At 35.7% G+C, this 20,455-nt stretch overlaps 2 protein-coding genes across 2 annotated transcripts in view; one reads left to right on the top strand and one right to left on the bottom strand.

Moving 5' to 3' along the window:
- Window positions 1–1,511: 1,511 nt before the first annotated feature.
- LOC134679425 (uncharacterized) overlaps window positions 1,512–20,455 on the top strand; it is a 105,742-nt gene continuing 86,798 nt past the window's right edge. Inside the window, exons 1-2 of the mRNA XM_063538328.1 lie at window positions 1,512–1,588; window positions 1,862–3,123. Coding sequence (XP_063394398.1) covers window positions 1,577–1,588; window positions 1,862–3,121 — 1,272 coding nt within the window. The 5' untranslated portion in view covers window positions 1,512–1,576 and the 3' untranslated portion in view covers window positions 3,122–3,123. The remainder of the gene's footprint in view (window positions 1,589–1,861; window positions 3,124–20,455) is intronic.
- On the bottom strand, window positions 7,714–16,831 carry LOC134678103 (uncharacterized). Its single transcript, XM_063536553.1, has 5 exons — window positions 16,670–16,831; window positions 12,310–12,396; window positions 12,055–12,218; window positions 11,582–11,632; window positions 7,714–7,789 (listed from the first exon to the last, which is right to left on the bottom strand). The coding sequence occupies exons 1-5, from the start codon at window positions 16,829–16,831 to the stop codon at window positions 7,714–7,716; spliced, it is 540 nt and encodes a 179-aa protein (XP_063392623.1).

The following is a 20,455-nucleotide window of genomic DNA, read 5'->3' on the forward strand; positions in this document are numbered from 1 at the left end:
TTCTCGTTACGAAATTATATTCAATAGTCGCTTTGTAGATAAAGCGAAGGTGCTAATTATGACCCTCGGCAAGTGACATCGGTCGCCGGGCAAATTTCACTGTTACCTCATTGTTTGTAACTTCAACCTCTAAGTATTTGGACTACCTACTCATACTAGGACACATTTTTGTGTATTTGTGAGGTCTGCTCATTACGCCAAAAACTCACACCACCATACTAAACCATGTATTCGCGGCGGTTCTCTATTGACACGCCGCGCCGGCCACCGCCGACGTACTACGATCGTTCTTTCATCAAACTAATGTTAGATTGTTGGGTAATCACTGAACAAGCATTGATTCATGATTAACGTTGAAGGTCATAGTGTCAGTCAACACACGGTCAGGTCAGTTTGATCAAAACATTAGAATTATTATGGAAATAAGTAATGATTGAAAGAGGTTTGATCTTGAAACTGATCAAGTGTCAATTCAATGCAACAAGAATGTCAACAATTCCGATGATGATTTATAACCGCAACTGAAGTCAATATCTTACATTTGTTCTTCTGGTGAAATATACAATAGGTACCTATATAGCAACAAATTCAAAGTTCATTCAAGTGGAAAACAGGATAAAGAATGAATGAATGAATGAAGTATGTATACTCAACTCACTCTGTCGGGCAAAATTCATGGAACTTGGTCAACATTGCAACCTCGGGCAGCATGTATAGCTAAACTTAGCTTTGAGACATTTTGTAAAGAGTCCCTTTTACGGCATTCAGCCGGGTTCTTAATCAGTCGTTCAATAAGCTTGCCAAATGTCTTTTTGTAAGCAGGTACGAGTAGGTACCTACTCTTGTTTTGAAATAAGTCTTAGACAGATTAGACCCGTAGTAAAGTCATAAACTTACTAGCTAATAGGTAGAATTTAGAAAAAGGCTAAATATTACGGTCTGCCAATAGATTTATATTGAGCAACTTATGAATTGACGGAATTTACTCGACGGCAAAGTCGGCAAATACAGGAACTAAATTCAAATGATTTGTTGGAGCTTCTGTTAAATCTACATTAAATGATAAATTCTAAAGTATATAAAGTAATGTTAATCTTAATAATAAGTCGGTATGTTATCTCTTCACACTTAAGTCGCTAAACCGGTTAAGATTGGCATGAAAATAGTTTGACAGGGCAACACATTTCAGGACACAGGATTGTTTGCATCGCGAAAATCATCAATGTCATCATCATTCGGCGTAGACGCGGACAAAAGCTAGTGTTTTAATAAAATAAATGCACCTCTGCATTTCGGTTACGGATTTATTTATTTTATACTTAGATATTTTTTCTTCAATATGAAGTAACAGCGTCTTGTATATAGGCCCACTTTAAGCAGGTGCATGTCTAATAATTTTATTACACTGTCCTTCGCTGACGTACCGGGTACCCAAGTTGACTAAAAATTTAGGTAATCGTTTAGCATACATACTGTGCATAGATTTCATTTTGTCACTCCCCACAGAGTAGTGGTGGATGGTATAAAGCCAAGGTGCTCCTCGGAGCGGCACACACGGGCCCACGCCAGCGCAGCCATGAGGAGCGCGGTGAGTACAAGCGAACGGACAAAAGTGAAATTACTTATTGTGTTTACTTAGGCCTATGTTAATGTAGGCTAAACATATTTGACTAGTTTTCCTCGGAGATCAATAAAAAAACCCGCTTATAGTTTGAACGTCAATTGGTTATTTTGTTTTATTCATAAAGTAATATTTAAGCAAATTCAAGTATGGTTTTTATCTCAGAGATTATAGGTTATATCAGGATTGAAATCATTGCAACGCGAATGTTATTTCAGTTGTTTATTCATTTGTTTATAGGTAGTAATATTCTCAATGGTGGCCGCGATTGCGGCAGAAGCACCATATCATCTGCCGCGACCGGCGGCGCACGCACCGTCGTTCAACTATCCCTCAGCGCCGCCGCCGCCACCGGCTCACGCACCGCCGCCACCGCCCCCGCCTCCGCCAGCGTACCCGCACCAGCATCCGCACCCGCATCCTCACCCTTATCCGCAATCACAACCGCAGTTTGTTCAATACCCACCACAACCTGCGCCTGCACCACAGTATAATCCAGGATCTGGTTATCACTATTCGCAACCCGCTCCTCAGCCCCAACCCCAGCCCCTTATACACTCCCATCCTCCACCCCCTCAACCCCAGCCCCAGCCTCAGCCCCATATACACTCCCATCCTCCACCCCCACAACCTCTTCCAATTATACCCTATCCTCAGTATGCGCAGCCTCAACCACAACCTATCCCTCAGATACCACCAAGCTATACTTATGCCCAACCTCAACCAGCCTCGGCCCCTCGGCCTGCACCCGCTCCGGTGCAGCCGGCGCCCCTGCCCACCTACTTAGCGCCTCTACCTGGATACTCCACGCCTCAGGCCCAACCCGCGCCACCCGCCCAGCCAATCCCAAACCCTCAGTCGCAACTTCAACAAGGATACACGTACCAGCAACCTCAAGTCCAATTCCCGGCGCGGCCACTTCAACCGCAGCCTCTTTATGCACAACCCCTTCAACCGCAGGCTCTTCAGGCGCAACCTCTACAATCGCAGCCTCTGCAAACGCAACCTCTACAATCGCAGGCTCTCAGCAATAACGTGGCATCGTCTGCTTGGTCCAGCTACCAGGCGGATAATAACCAATACAGCAGTGCAAGTCTTCGGTCGCACGGAGAGGCTTTAGACGCAACAGTTGTCGACCGAGTTCAGAATATTATAAAAGATAATGAGCACACTGCGGCAAGAAACGCCGGCTATGAATCCCTTGTTTCTGGAGTTACATTAGAACAGGCCAGACCTAGTATAGAGATCTCTTCTTTTGTTCATAATTCTCCTCTTCAAATCACCCAAACTTCGGAACATAATTCAATCGAGCAGTCGTCGTCTAATCAGTCGTCAGAGGCGTCCGTGACGTCAGTCTCTGGAGCGGCGTCAGCTGCGGCGCCCTCGCAGGACTACGGCTTGCCCACGATCACTGCCAACAGCCAGGCATCACAACTAGACGCAACTCATAGTTTTCTGCCCCAAAACCAACCCGCTACGTCATACGGCACGCCGTTATAACCGTGTTAATGGTATGTTCTTATTTCTAAGTAGATATTAAGTTTATATAACAGTTGTAAATAAAAATGTTTGAATTCAGTATCTTCTGGGTGTTATTGATTTTTCATCTCAGTTTTTCGGTAAACGTGCTATTTCAACAAAATACTTGTTAAAATTCAAGCTATAAAATGAGTTTTATTTTAAAAATACTAAAGTTTATAATGTAATTATAAAATAAGACTATTCCGTCCACTCGCATTTTTCTCGTACAACGAACAAAATTGATAATTTCATCGACAAAGCAGCGATTGCTGTTTTTTTTATCCTACGATTGACGGAATTAGCCCCATTGACCTTACACAATTTTCAATCGTGGCTGAATGCCGGATTCGATACTTAACCTGTCATCAAATGATAATTATGGCGGACGAATGTTTGAAACCTCGAGTAACACCGTGAAGGGTGACGGCATTCGTACTATTTTCCCTCTGCCGAAGCATAGGTACAACTGTTCCTATGGCGATGCGTGTATAGTGACTCATCCGTACCGTACCTACTTACACAAAAAGAGATCGAGGTTTGCAAGATTTGTCTTTAACGTGTGTCTTCCTATGTATTTGTGTCGTCATTACAGATCTGATTTTGTGTGTAGTGAGTGAAAAGTGCGACTGTGCACGTTTCGTCCCGCAATAAATGGCAGAATGATTTGCACGGTAAGATATCGCTTGGGCTCCTCTCTTCCGACATGTCGGAAACCGGCGTTGCTCGAAGGTTTGAATGTCACCATGTTTAACCTTTTGGACTCCAATGACCGATATATCTGTACCGCAGGTTCAACGCCAAAGACCGATTAATCGGTCATAGACCACAGAGCAACATAGACCTACGTGCATATGCATAAAGTTCAATTTCAGTTATGATATGACACTTCGGTGGCGTGGCGTCCGAGTGACAGCTATTGTGATCGACACGGCGTCGAAAAGGTTAAGAATTATGTTGCTTCAAAATTAGTTTTTTCTTCGCAAAAGTAATGAAAAACATCTAAATCATCTAAAGACCTTGACTGCAAAGTTTCGCTTACCTACTTGCATATTTGTGCTGTTCATGATTTAAAGAAATAATATGCTCGTAAGAAATAATATAATCATTTTAAGCAACTATATACCTATGTATAATGTTTTTACCTAAAAATAACCAACCATTTTCAAAAAGTAATTTTCTTTCTAATATAAAAACATAAGTACGCGTATGTAGGTATAACTAAGGCCTCTATCTATAATCATGTTTGACACTTTGTAGGCACGACTCGTAGAAGCAGAGGAAAGCATCTTGTAACATGTCCCTAAAAACAAAAACATACTTTTATTGTAGGTACATATGGTGCTACTTACCTACACTAGTGCCATATGTACCTACCTATTTTGTAAGACGTACTATCCTAAAATATACGTGCGAATAAGTATTTCACAACTCGTGTCAATTTAAAACACTCTTCGTTCGTGTTTTAATTTATCACCACTCGTTACGAATTTCCTACTATCGTAAATAACTACTCGAGTATTACTTACTCCCAAACGTATAACACCCTATTTTCTAAACGTATTTAATTTCGTTTTAAATACTTCAAGACGAAAGGGGACGACCGCCTTGAAACCAGTTTTCCATACAAACTACTACTAGACTGCACTAGACTGCATAGAATTTCGTTATAAAAGTGACCACGATTGCAATTCCATACACTTAAGATAGGTCAACTAATGGTCTAAAATCAAGTGTAAAATATGAAAATAAAGTGACATACTTACTGTATAAATAAGAACTATGAAATAGATACCCACCGGCGTTATTGCATAATCTGAGGTCTGCGCAGCATTATCGGCGAAGTGCATGGGACACGGGCACGCAATAAGCTTCTGGCATTCATCATGCTTCGCACTTATCTGAAACGTAAGTAGTGAAACTTAAATTCAATTAATTAATCTACCTATTATTTCATCACGTGTGCGGTACGTATGATCAATATTAGATAGGCATCCGAGCGTCCGCGCTTGGAGAAATGATCGCATCAGATATATCGGAGCTGCCAAGGTGCTCAAAAATATCTGAACACGCACTAGCGCCTTGACAATAGAGTTGTGTTGATATGTGAGCATCATGGCCAATTCGATATACCTGATTGCGACTGTACAATTGTTTCAGTGTGTCTGGTGTAATTCTAACGGTATTTGTGACATGTAAATGCATTTGCCACTGAAATAGCTAAACAATTCGCTAAAATATCGGTGATAATAAAAACGCTTTCACCTTTTTATTATCGCCGATAGACGGTAATGTAGGTACAGTGTTTTTATTGAATTCCGTTTCTCCGTGCCTTTTACCGTTTCACTTGGGGTCGGCCTGAAATGCAGGAGCACGCCTGCGCAGGAGGGATGTGAACCTAATTACTATGTGACCCTAAGGTTTATAAAATAATGAGCTCATTATGCGACTAACCGATGCAGTTGATTTGTTTGAATAATCTGATTGAATAGGGGCTGGAGTAGTGATACGATTATTGAAAGGTTTAATTTCTTCAACATATTTATTTGAGTCTGTATTTTTCTTTCCCAATACTATGGTCTCTTTGGATCTGGCTGCATACGAGTTTTTAGTCGCAGTAGGTGTCACCTGTTGATGAAGGTATAAAAAAAGTTATATTAGTAAAGTTTGTATAGCAAAAAGGTAGTTTATTTTAATTGGTTTTTGGTACAATATCCTACTAATTATAAAAATATTCGTGTACTGTTGTGGTATCCACCCGCCGATAGATTATACTATAAAATAAAGCTAGGTATGTATAGGTATTAGGTATGTATGTACCTATTTCGTATATATCTATTGGATTATATAGGTAATTTTATTTAATAACATTTTTAGGTAATTAATATAATATATGAGTCAGTAAGTCGAGCTTAGTGTCATAGGAATAAATAAATAGGTAGATTTGTGTAAGAATTATCCCATAATAAGTAGGTAAATATATATTATTACTATACTGCAAAACGTAATTCAAGACCAAAAAAAGTGAGACAATGTTGCCATTGCAATAATTTGTTTCTAAAATTGTAAATTCCTTTTGATAAATAATCACGCTAAGATAATTTATTCATTAGTAATTTTACTCCTACTATTTAAAAAAGTACTTTTATTTATTTATTTGTACATAAATACAAGACGCGCTAGTAAAAAAGTGGCAACATTTCTTACTTTTTTTGGTCTTGAATTACGTTTTGCAGTTTAGCTTCTGCGCGCGAATTTGCCTTCGTGGGGATGATGGTTGGTAGAAACTAATCCTATGTCCGGCCACAAACTATTTCCATATTTATCAAATTTCATTTAAATCGGTTCGGAGGTTTAATCATGAAGAGGTAACATACAGAGTTACTTTTGCATTTATAATATCATTAGGTAGGTAGTAAGGAGTTGTTAAGGTATATACACGGTGTAACATGAGGAAACCGAATAATTTTAACAGTGTATTCCTGATCATATTTAGAGACAAAAATATCCTATAAACTTTTTTGAAATTCGCCTAGTTTCAGAGATAATATTAATTAAAAAAATAACAAGATTTTATTGTTACATAGTGTAAAAGCCCTATTTGATCGTGATGTTGTTGCTATGGGACGTAGTCTAAATATCCTTATTGATAGATGTCAAAAAGTGACAAGTAACACTTTGCAAAAAGTAGGTTTAACGAAAAAAAATGTAAAATCAATTTTACGTGACAAGTTTACCAATAACATTTTTTTTTGTACAAATACATTAAAAAAAACTAAAAAAACAAAACAAAAAAAAATTTTTTTTGGCGAAATTGACCTTAATTCATATTACATTTTTTCCTTCTTTTGACCTCAGAAATGCGTGGTTAAAATTGTTCGGTTTCCTCATGTTACACCGTGTATAATATCATTAGGTAGTAGGTAGGGAGTTGTTAAGGTTTCCTTCGTTGTGTAACATATTATTGCTGGTGACTGTACTATAAGTTCACGTTCACACACGTTCGTAGGCTATTTAGAATTAGGTAAATATATGTACATATATTGATAAAGAAAATGCACATAAAGCTACTCACCAATTCAGTTGATTTATTTAAAATATCTGATTTACTAGTAACATTAGTCTCAGTAGTGTATTTGAGAGGTTTTTCCACAGTATTTATGTTGGAATCATATTGCGTAATCGTGTCAGTTTTATAATTCGATGATATTTTCTTTTCGTCTAACGGACATTCACATTTAACTATTTTTGATTTTTTACGTTTTTTCCTTCCGAGTTTATTTTTCGAATATAATTCGTCAATATTAGGAGTATCTTTATCTTTATCAGTGAAGGTTTTGTTCACATAAGAAACGTCGTCACTTCGTGCTGTTATGTCATCTCTATTTCTCTCTACTCTAATAAAAACTTGAGCATCGGAGGAAGTCATGGTGATTTTAGAAGAAGCCTCGTTAGATCTTTTCCTAAAACATTAATGGCACCTATTTAAGCAATAATGACGATTCAGCTGAATAGTGAATCGATTTCTGGTTCACGTGATAGCTGAACGTCATTCACAGTATTTTAGTTTTTACTTACTGAGCGCAACTCAATGACTCGATGCGACTCAGCGATTTAGGTCTCAATATGGTGTGCCAACTTTCCTTATATCTGCAATTATTGAAGGCGTTTAGTAGGTAATAATAATTACGAGACTAGCGTGGGAGCGATAGTGTGAATTGTAACATATTCAGCTGGGTTAATTTCACTCATTTTTACTACTTACTAAATGTGGCATCGTTAGTAAGAATGTATAATAATATAACAATATAATAGAATTTAGCAACACTAACTCTGTGCAGCAGATTCCTCCCTCGGGAGTTTTATCAGCGGAATGACGTTTTTTCCAAGGGCTAAAACATTTAAGAACAATTTATAATTTTTATAATATTTTAGTGACTTGGTTATAGTTATAATTTAAAATATAATAATATATATCGTCGGTATACTTCCAAAACATGATAACTGACAAAATGGTCAAAAATTAGTTGTTTATACAGTTTTGTTCACATTTTATTGTTTTACATATATATGTGACATTTTTTTATTTATGTTTATTATTTACAAAGTTATAGAGTGTAAAAAAGTACTAACAGACAGGAAATTAAATATAGTGTACACGTAATAAATAATAAGGGTATTTAAAACAACATATCTCATAAAACTGGTCATGCAAAATATATAAATTAACGTTAACATGTTTTGCCTGAATGTACCTATAATTAAGAACCTAGTTATAGCAACTTAGGCCTTTCTTTCAATACGCGATCTGTTATACAACTAGATAATATTAAGATCAATTAAAACTGATTCAAGTATGCTCGGTAAACGCTAACAAAATCAGTACATAATTATCATAATTTTTTGAAGTAATTTAGTTAATAAGGAGTGTATTGTCATATGTTTCTTCAAGAAAAGAGAGAAAAGTCAAAAAATTCATATTAGAATCACTTATAACTGTATACCTTTTTTTAATTCTACGTTAGTTTTTTAGAATTTGCGTATAATGCCTTGTGAATTAGTATTTTTATCACTGGAATTTTTTTTAATAATATTTAATTATTTTTTATATGATTATAAACAAATACATAAAAATCAGTCCATTTTTTATACAGGTAAAACATGATAACTAACACATGCCATGTTTTTGTCGGCCAATATTTTATATTTTTCGGTTTAAAAATACCACTTTTATCAATTAATAGACAATTTTAATATTCAAAAATTTTAAGTGTGAAAGTAAATTAGTCAAAACGCATTTCTAAATTCCCTTATTTGAGAATCAAACTTTCAACTCGCGTTTTCTCGAAACTATGTTTCAGGTAGTTATCATGTTTTAGAAGTATACCGACGATATATATATACCGACCGGTCACCAATATTTTGATAACCGGTCTGGCCTAGTGGGTAGTGACCCTGCCTATGAAGCCGATGATCCCGGGTTCGAATCCTGGTAAGGGCATTTATTTGTATGTTGATACAGATATTTTTTCCTGAGTCATGGTTGTTTTCTATGTATTTAAGTATTTATATATTATATATATGGTTGTCTGGATACCCACAACATAAGCCTTGAGCTTACCGTGGGGCTTATTCAATGTGTCTAAGAAATGTCCTATAATATTTATTTATATACAGGGTGATTCAGGAGACGTGAGCAGGACTAGGTAACACTGCGCATTTCGTAAATTATAAGCAACTGTTTCGTATCAGTATTAGTGAGGTTAAGGTTAATTTTCTAGTCGTGTTGAAAAAAAAGTTATTAATTTATTTACGACATGCATGGTCACCCTACAATTAGAATACTAAACTACCGATATTCTGTGTCAAACTGAATGTCTACACGGTCTGGTTACTTTTGAAAACTCGTATCTCACTCAAGTTTGACAGTTTATGTTCTTCGTAATCATAATGCTGTCATTACGGTTAAAGAGGTTTTGTGTAAAAATGTCCTGTAATATTTATTTATTTATTATTTATTTTATTTATGTTTATTAAAATTATGAAATTAGGTCTTGTAGGGTGACCATGATTGTAGAGAATTAAATTTGCCCTCGCCAAAAAGTTAAAAAATAGGAAAAAGTGTGGTTGTTTCACCTAAATACGATGGTGATCGATCAATGATCAGTTACTGAGTGTGCAGGATTAGTCCTGCTCACGTCTCATGAATCACCCTGTATATATGTATTTAATAATTTTTAAGAAAAAAAACCGACTTCTATGGGGGCCGGTGAAAGATTATTGTAGATGGTATACCTACTATGTAGAAAAGGAGGTAAAACCACCCACTTTTCTACTAGCATTTCGCTTCTGTAAGGGTCGTAGTTCTAGCCTAACCTAACCCACTTCTCTGATAGCAGTTCGGTTCTGTGAGGATCTCAGTTCAAACCTAACCTAACCCACTTAACGGCGCATGCGGTGCGGTGTACGGGGGTTTAAGCGGGAGGGGCTAGTAAGATTGGCATCATCATACTTATATACTTACACATTTTATGGTAGGTAATCATAGTGGTTTATTTAGTTAAGGTCTCATAGTGGTTTTCCGGGTCAAGGTCCGGGTCCGAGTCCGGGTCTGAGTCCGGGTCCGAGTCCGGGTCCGAGCCCGGATCCGAGTCCAGGTCCGGGTCCGGGTCCGAACCGGATCCGGGTATTCCGGTTCTAGGTCCGAGTCCGGGACCCAGTCCAAGTCAAAATCGAAATTCGTAATCACCAAATGTGTACTATGCGTTGTTGAAGAGTTCTATTCTGGTCATCATCAGCAGTTCCATTTCATCAAATGTGACAGTTTTTAATGTAAATGCTTGATTTTATGATGAAAATACAAAAAAAATCTATGCGTATGCCTTTAATATTTGAGGAGTTCCCTCGATTCCTTATGGTTTCCATCATCAGAACTCGAGCTTGACAAAAATGTGGCTTAAAAACTTAACTTGCTTAACAAACATAACGAAGAGGAAAAATCGCCAAACGTGAACTATTCGTCGTTGAAGAGTTCTGTTCTGATCATCATCAGCAGTTCCACTTCATCAAATGCGACAGTTTTTAATGAAAATGCTTAATTTTCTGATGTAAACACAAAAATCTCTATACGCATGCCTTTAAGATTTGAGGAGTTCCCTTGATTCCTCATGGATCCCATCATCAGAACTCGAGCTTGACAAAAATGTGGCTTAAAAACTTAACTTGCTTAACAAACATAACGACGAGGACAAATCGCCAACCGTGAACTATGCGTCGTTGAAGAGTTCTGTTCTGATCATCATCAGCAGTTCCACTTCATCAAATGCAACAGTTTTTAATGAAAATGCTTGATTTTTTGATGTAATTACAAACATCTCTATACGCATGCCTTTAAGATTTGAGGAGTTCTCTCGATTCCTCATGGATCCCATCATCAGAACTCGAGCTTGACAAAAATGTAGCTTAAAAACTGAACTTGCTTAACAAACATAACGAAGAGGACAAATCACCAACCGTGAACTATGCGTGGTTGAGGAGTTCCGTTCTGATCATCATCAGCAGTTCCACTTCATCAAATGTCACTTTTTTGGATGTATATGCTTGATTTGATGATAAAATCCCAATAATCACTATATGTATGCCTTTAAGATTTGAGGAGTTCCCTCGATTCCTCATGGAACCCATCATCAGAACTGGGTTTTGATAGAAACGGGACCAATCTGTATGCATATACATTCAATCAAAAAAAGAATTTTCAAAATCGGTCCAGTAATGACGGAGATATGGAGTAACAAACATAAAAAAAAAAATAAAAAATAAAAAAAAAAACATACAACCGAATTGATAACCTCCTCCTTTGGGATTTGGAAGTCGGTTAAAAAATAAATAAGTAGAGGTAACTCCAAGCAACTTCCTCAGTTTACTACTGTAACGTTTACTTACCTTTTCAGTACTCTTCTTAATCCCTTTGGTTTGGCTGATTTATAAAACCCTCTGTAAATGTAAATGTTATTTGTACAACAAGAGATCAAAGTTTGATATTTCTTTGAGTGCTTATTTTGAGTCCCGTGCAAGCGAAAGATTCCATAATTTGCGAATTACCTTTTCGCATGCGTATCGTACAACGTTTTGCTGTACATAACATGGCCCTTTAATTCTCGACATAGGCACGTAAAGTGCTAATTGCCGCACAATTGCGGTAAGTAGCACTATAATACATAATTAATATGCAGGTACCGTAAAAGTTCAATAACTACGATAAAAGCAAATTAATGGATGGTGCACATAAATCGTCGTTCACAGGTAATTATCTCTTACCTTTTTTTCAAATAAAATTGTTCCTTTATGCTCTTAATATAGGTAGGTTTCAACCGTAATTTATGAGCTAAGAAACTAGTAGGTAATATAGAACTCACACGTCCTGGTTAACCGTCGGGGTTTGAACGTTGCTGGCTTCTGATTTAAAGTTGGTATCCAGCATGGACTTGTCCCGAAGATACTGTTCATATTTGTGATCAAGCCATGTTGCAAACCCGATATCGAATTTATCAACCGCTGTTTTTTTATTAGCGCAATGTTCCTGAGTAAGAAAAACATATAACGTAAATTATTCTATCGTATTATCTGTGATTTCGGGTAAAAATATAACATCACATAATACTAATACTTACTCGCTTGTACCAATGGAAAGCTTTTACAAAGTGATTGGGCTTATTTTTTATCTCTTGACCTTTTTGTTTCTTACCGTAGAGCTGAGGCTAGAAATGAATGGTTGTTTAAAGTTTTGTAATTGATGAATGATGTTACTTAAAATTGATAATCTATATCTACAACTATTATATTAAAAAAACGCCCAAGAGCATGTCGGGCCTACTTTGAGCATGGCCCGATTCTGTAGTTATCCTTCTGTCACACTAGGCTGAACGCTGGCTAAAGGAGAGTACCTTCGCAGCACTTTGTAAGTCTCTTCACTAACTGCCGTATTCAAACTTCAAGATATTCACAAGAGATGACACGTACTAGATCCATTCTAGATACGTTATAGTTTAGATATCAACTAGTTCTCTTTTGCAGCGCAATTCGGGCAACCAATGTCACTTTTACGTTAGATAGAGTAAGATATCTATTAGATGTGAATTGGATCTCTAAGTCATATCCTGTGGAAATCGTTCAAGAGTATCTCCAGAATCGCGCAAATGTCAAATTTGACAGGTTAGATCTTAAACATGATCGTTATCGTATCTTGGTGTTGTCTAAAAGATATCTAATAGATGTCTATTTCAAAATCCGAATCGGGCCCTAAGAAGGGATGGATGACTTTTAGGTACGATAACTGAAAAGTGGTGTAACCAATCATGTTCGCTATACGAGTAAGTAGTTTTCATTAAGTCTTTATTCATATTTACTTTATCGACTTTTTTCATATGTTTGGACCCATGCTTCTAAATTTCGCGGACGGACAGAGATGGACATGGCGAAACTATTAGGGTTCATTTTTTAGTTGACTACAGAACCCTAGAACGGTGTTTAAAGTCCGTTAATTTCAAGAGTGCATTCCAGAGCTTAAATTACGTAACTTTCTCAAAGAAACCGGTATGTTCATTAAGTCCATTTAGGAGATAATCAATGATTTTATTTTTATGTGATAACGTCGCTACGAGTTTGTACACTTGCCTCATGGCCTGCTTACATTGGTATTGATCTAGACACGCGGCAGCGTGTCAAGCCAAGTTCAAGCAAAGGAACTGGCTAGCCAGCGCCGAGTGTAATATTACACGAACCACTTGGTGCCACTTTTGACTCTTCTATAACTCAAAACATCTTTGACGTAAACACATAAAACTACGTGTGTTTAATTATATCCATAAGGATATCTAGAAGCCCAAATTTCATGAAGCTAGCTCAAACGGTTATAAAGGTATGAAGGTCAAAAAGTCGTAAATTTTAAGACTGACTTATGACTTATAGTACCTAAACCTAACCTACTTCCAGATGACCTAGAAGGATGAAATTTGGAATCCAGCTTGGTTATTGTGTGTAACCGTAGGAAAAAATCTAAAAATAAAATAAAGTTAAAAAATAGGGGGGGTCCCCATACAAAAAAACCACTTTTTATTGGGACTGACATATAAGTACCTAAACCTAACCTACTTCCAGATGACCTAGAAGGATGAAATTTGGAATCCAGCTCGGTTATTGCGTGTAACCGTAGGAAAAAATCTAAAAATAAAATAAAGTTTAAAAATAGGGGGGGTCCCCATACAAAAAAAACATTTTTTATTGGGACTGATATAAGTACCTAAACCTAACCTACTTCCAGATGACCTAGAAGGATGAAATTTGGAATCCAGCTCGGTTATTGTGTATAAGCGTAGGAAAAAATCTAAAAATAAAAAAAAGTAAAAAAATAGGGGGGGTCCCCATACAAATAATATTTTTTTATTGTAGCGTTGGAACCGTTACAAGCAGATATTTGAAACTACCCCAATATATGTATTATTATATTTGCTATATTAAAATAAAGTTTAGTCAAAAAATAAGTGGTGTCCCGTCCCCATACAAAAAACTTTTAATACGCTCTAAACAACCGGCCAACGGTGTGTCGTCGGCGGCGCGCGGTACCACATAATTATACAAAGAACAGAAGTAAAAACCATACAGCGGAAACACAAGAAAAAACATTAAATCTCAATACCTGCCTAGTTTTCTTTACAAAAAGTATTGATATCCCACCAAAAACATAAATGTAAAAAAGGAGAGCCAAGTTCAATACAAAAATTATGCTTGGCTGTGGGGCTCGCCGCAAAAAGAATGGAGATCTAAATGAGTGCCACTGCCAAGTTCTATGCAAAATCCAAATATGTATTTATAGGAACAAAATAACATTATAAACAAGTATTAAACTCTATTTCCTTGCTTTATTGGATACCTATAACAATTGCTGTTATTTAAAAAAATGTGAGATCTTAAAGTAGGTTAGATTTGGCTTGGCCAGGTTTTATCAGAATTACAATATATATAAAATGATTGATATAATGAAAACTGGCCAAGTCAAATCTAACCTACTTTAAGATCTCACATTTTTTTAAATAACAGCAATTGTTATAGGTATCCAATAAAGCAAGGAAATAGAGTTTAATACTTGTTTATAATGTTATTTTGTTCCTATAAATACATATTTGGATTTTGCATAGAACTTGGCAGTGGCACTCATTTAGATCTCCATTCTTTTTGCGGCGAGCCCCACAGCCAAGCATAATTTTTGTATTGAACTTGGCTCTCCTTTTTTACATTTATGTTTTTGGTGGGATTAGTGTTTCTTATTTTGCTCAAATGATATATCCGGTTACTATTTAAGTATAAAACCATAATGTGTATTAGTTAGTAGCGGGTTCTTCAGTCACCAGTATTTACAACTTAAGTACTGGGAGATTCCAAGCATAATACTAATTGCGAATTGTGATATGTTGTAGTTGTATTGTAACCAAATTTTTTTTTTTCGTTTTCGTTAATTTCTTCATAGTATGACTTAGAGTTAGATCAAGATAAGTCTGCAACGATATAGATGTTTGACGTTTAAAATAACACTGCACTGCGTGTGCTATCAAAATCGTTGCAGACTTACCTATCATGCGGGGTGTGCAGTTGTGCACCCGGCGTCACCTCATCATGCATCTGAGTGACCCATTGATTTAACCCTTATCTTGGCATCGTAACACCCGTGATACATGGAACATAAAAAAATCTAGCAGGTTCACTTTATTACTTAACAAAATAATTCTGCTATAGATATGTCGATCTACCCTCCTTTATTATAGCAAAAAATAATACATACAAGTGTCATTGTAAATTAATTAATAATTATCAACATGGCGCCACGGAAACAACAGATCTTGTTTCGTGCTGTAAGTTTTGCACTTATTTCTTAGATTAGTATATATTTTTGCATAATCTACATTTTAATATACTTACTATCTGTTAGTGTATTAGGATTCACATAGTGGTCCCATTTAAAAACATTTAACACATAAAATATTTACATAAAACTATTACGTATCATACTTGATACATTGCCAAGAACTCATAAAAGTACATGTGTATTATATTTAATACATTGCCAAGTTGTCGTCAAAATAGCTGTAGATGATTTATTTTATTTTTATTTTTTTTATATTTGTGAGGGGTTGAAATATATGTTTTCAATACGTCATATTAGTCATCATAGTAATTAGTTAGTGAACTTTGTTTTTTTTAAGTAACGGATGTTATTTAACAGTATATTAGGACGCCGTAGCCTTTTTGCTACGCCGTAGCACGTAGCACGGAAAAATATATGAATTGCAAAAAATGGCCCCAAAGTAAAAAAAACAATTTTTTTTTACTTTCACTTTATTTGTTTACTTTTCATATTTTACTCAACTTTTTGCTGACGACTTTTTTGCAACTTTACGGGATCAAATTTTCCGCCCATGTGATCAGGTATTCGTAGATATAATTCATTTTTACAGGTGCAATAGTCATCTGATGCTTTAGATTGCGTTTAATTACCAATAAATGTTAATTTCTGTTGCATTACATGTTTTATTTTTACTATAATCCACATTTTTCTTTTAAAAAGTAGGTAACTATTTTGTCGAGGGATTGGCATTGTATCAAATATGATACATATGTTTTTCCGAAACTGGAAAATCCTGGATTTTTTCCTTATTTTTTAATAGTCTAGTATGCTCAAAAGGTGACGAAAAACTAAAAAAATATTTATATTTAAGATATTTTGAGTCTTGCCAAGATAAGGGTTAACCCATACACTGTCAGCGGGCGTGGCCTAGGAACAAACTTGTATGACGGTGGACGCACATGTGCGTTGGGGGCAGTGAATGTGTTAAGTGGACATAGTTTAGATCCAATCCACAAAAATCTGTTAATAAAATTTGAACTTTCTGTCAAACGGAAAAGTCATTCATTTAAATGACAAATTTTAGAGGATGGATCTTTTACGCCAAACTACGTCCAACTGTGAACGTAACTTACGACTTGGGCGTAGTAAACAATAGGTTGTGTTGGAGCCGGGCAAGCGTTCGGGCCGGCCAGCAGCCTGAACGGGAGGAGTCCTGCTCCTGCAAGCACGGCGGCGGACGAGCACCCGCTGCTGGATGAGCTGGACGAACACGTCATGGACATTCTATTATTCATTATTACACGTAAACCGATAATTTCAAATTCATCTACGAAACAATGACATTTTGGGCATATATTTTGACTTGACTTTCATCTTGACTATCTTGACCCAAAGAAAACTACCATGGAGTATAGAATACCTTAGGAACTATAATTATAGTTTGTCAAAGGACTGTCTCATTTCAATCATAGACAGAGAGAATCATACTATATTTGTCTTACTTAGTACTAGCACCCGAAAGAAAAGGATGAGTATAGTTTTCCTGGTTCTTACTGACTGACCAAATATATCTTCACTATTTTTATCTCCGGCCAGAGCAGGACAGCGCATCTACTATTATCTTAGAGCATTTAATAACTTTTAGGTTACACACGGGGCACACCAAATATTTAGGGAGCTGGCGAAGCGTCTTAATGATGCTACGGGTGACCAGAGGGCTGGGTACTTCCTTGCCCAACGAATTGGCATTGCCATTCAGCGCGGCAATGCCACCAGCCTTCTGGGCACCCTACCATCCGGCGCCGAGCTAGCTCCCATTTTTTATCTGTAAATATGTGTATATAAAGCCTAACAAGTTCCTTTTTAGCCCTCGCCACGTTGCGGATTTTCGATGGAACTAATTTATTTTAATGGCAATTATTTTGTTTGACATCCGACATTGAAAGTCATTGAATGTCACCGATGTAAACAAATCGAAAATGATTGTAAATATTTCAGGATAATAATAGATTTTGCAATCAAAATGCCCAAAAAAATTCACACCGATGCTAAACAAATAATTTTAAATACATTAAAATACTTGCGACAGAAAAAGGATACGGGATTCAGTAGCATTCCATTAAACAATGTTGTGAAATTATTTGTTGACATGACGGGTACTGATTTTCATAGTGAGTTTGTAATAAACTGGTTAGTTTTGTACTAAATATGAATATTAATTATTAAATTATTATTTTTCTCATTTAAGGCGTCTTTAGTGCTATAATCAAAAATATTTATTATAAGAATGAGCCATTACCACCACGAGTGACTGAATCTGGTAAATATATATACGGAGGTCGAATATTTAGAATCAAATTATGGCGGATAGGTAAATTATTCATACTTAATTATCAACTAAACATGCTCTTTCGATTGGGTTTCGATTGGGAAACATACTTCTACAACTCACATGTACATAATTGTATACCTCACTCGCTCTTGCACGATGCCAATACACACTGTCCCGACTATTCATGACGTACACGTATTGTTGCTATATGTAAGCTGTTTGTAGCGACATTATATCAGGGCTAAAAAAGAACTTGTCAGGCTATAGTTGTTAGAGTTTAGTTTTAGTTTTAATTTTAATTTTTAGTTTAATTATTTTGTTAATTCTTTTATTTTTGCTACCTCAATAAATATTTTATATAACTGTAGTGGTCATTAAGAGCTTATAGTCTGGTTTTATTTTTCATAAAATCGATTTCTACTGGCAAATCATATTACTTTTTGGCAACCGGGTTTTTTAACCTAATTAGACCCCGCTGAATCCGAATTTGCCGGTTGCTCGATCGAAATCTTGACCGGAAGTGAGATATTTGACATTAAAGGTCCCTTTTTTTAGTTTTTCGTAAATAACTCTTAAACAGTGGCGCATAGCAAAAAATGTTCTATAACATAAATAATTTGCATAAAATTGCCTACAAGAAAGATTTAGTACAATTTTTCGCTAGGATCAATATTAAAAGAGATATTAACGCGGGAAATTTAATTATAATCACTTCTAAGGTCCCTTTTTTTAGTTTTTCATAAATAACTCATAAACGGTGGCCTATATCAAAAAATGTTGTTAAACGATAATAATCTACATAAAATTTTGAACAAAACAGATTCAGTACACTTTTCGCAGGGATCAATATTTAAAAAGATAATAAAGAGGGAAAGTCCTAGTCTAAGGAATTCTAAGTTTCCTTGTTTTATTTATTCGGTAATAATTTGAAAAGTATGACTCATAGCATTAAAAATCTTATACGTAAATAATAAACATAAAATTTCCTACAAGAAACATGCAGACCACTTTTCGCTAGGATCAATATTTAAAAAGACAAAGCAGCGGGTAAGTTATAAATAATCAATTTTAAAGTCCCTGTTTAGTTTTTTGTAACTCCTAAACGGTGTCCCGTAGCAAAATAGGTTTTTAAGAATAAATTATCTCCATAAAATTTCCTCCAAAAAATATCTGGAACACGTTTCTCTAGGATCAATATTTAAAGCGATATTAAAGGAAGAAAGTTAATTACAATCAGTTCACAGGTCACTTTTTTTTAGTTTTTCGTAAATAACTCGTATACGGTGGCCCGTTGCAAAAGAATATTATACATTCAAAATTCTTCAAAATTCAAAATTCTTTATTCGATAAAAACATGTACAAATGATCAAAGGGATGGAGCCTCCCTGTAAGCAAAATAAATGCTTGTGTTGGGAGACACCGCTCTTCCTTACATAGGTAACTAACTACAACTACATGGTAAACTATTCAACTAAACTTAACTAACTAAAGTATACATAAACATTAAACATTAAATTGTCCACAAAAAAGGTTCTTTCGCTACGATCAATATTTAAAGAGGTATTAAAGGGGGTAAGTTAATTGTAATCAATTTCCAGGTCCCTATTCTAAAATCCTGTTGGGGTCGGTTCAAAAACTAAGTAATGTCCGACTCGCGCTTGAATGCATATTTCTAATAGGTTTTCCTGTTACCTATAAAGTAAGTAAAGGTAAAGAACTATTTTTTATGTTTTTTTTTTCAAAATTTTAGACCCAGTAGTTTCGGAGAGCCCCCCCCCCCCTTTATCTCCGAAACTCTTAATTAAAAAAAACTATTTTGTAAGTTTTGTTAGACATATGTAGTCAAGCGTGAGTCGGACCAATTACTTAGTTTATGATCCGACCCCTACGGGTTTTTTAAAGGCAATTTACTCGCGTTTCACATATAAAAAATACATTGTTGAAATTTGGGTAGTGTACGGAACCCTTGCAACGCGAGTCCGACTCGCGCTTGGCCGGTTTTTTCCTTTTGAGGTACGGAACCCTAAAAACTAAAAAGAAGTGACATGTGAATTGATTGTAATGAACTTTCTTTCTTTAATATCGTGTCACATATTGATCCTAGAGAAAAGTGTTCAATATGTTTTTCGTAGAAAATTTTATGCCGATTATTTATTTACAAGAACATTAAGAACTTATTTTGCTATGAGCCTTATTTTACGAGTCATTTACGAAAACCTAAAAATAGGGACCTGGAAATTGATTACAATTAACTTACCCCCTTTAATACCTCTTTAAATATTGATCGTAGCGAAAAAGTGTACAGAACCTTTTTTGTGGACAATTTATTGTTTAATGTTTATGTACAATATTGTTTTGCAACGGGCCACCGTTTGCGAGTTATTTACGAAAAACTAAAAAAAAGTGACCTGTGAACTGATTGTAATTAACTTTCTTCCTTTAATATCGCTTTAAATATTGATCCTAGAGAAAAGTGTTCCAGATATTTTTTGGAGGAAATTTTATGTAGATAATTTATTCTTGAAAACCTATTTTGCTATGGGACACCGTTTACGAGTTACTTACAAAAAACTAAACAGGGACTTTA

This window comes from Cydia fagiglandana, chromosome Z (assembly GCF_963556715.1).
Source record: "Cydia fagiglandana chromosome Z, ilCydFagi1.1, whole genome shotgun sequence".
Taxonomy (NCBI): Eukaryota; Metazoa; Arthropoda; class Insecta; order Lepidoptera; family Tortricidae; genus Cydia; species Cydia fagiglandana.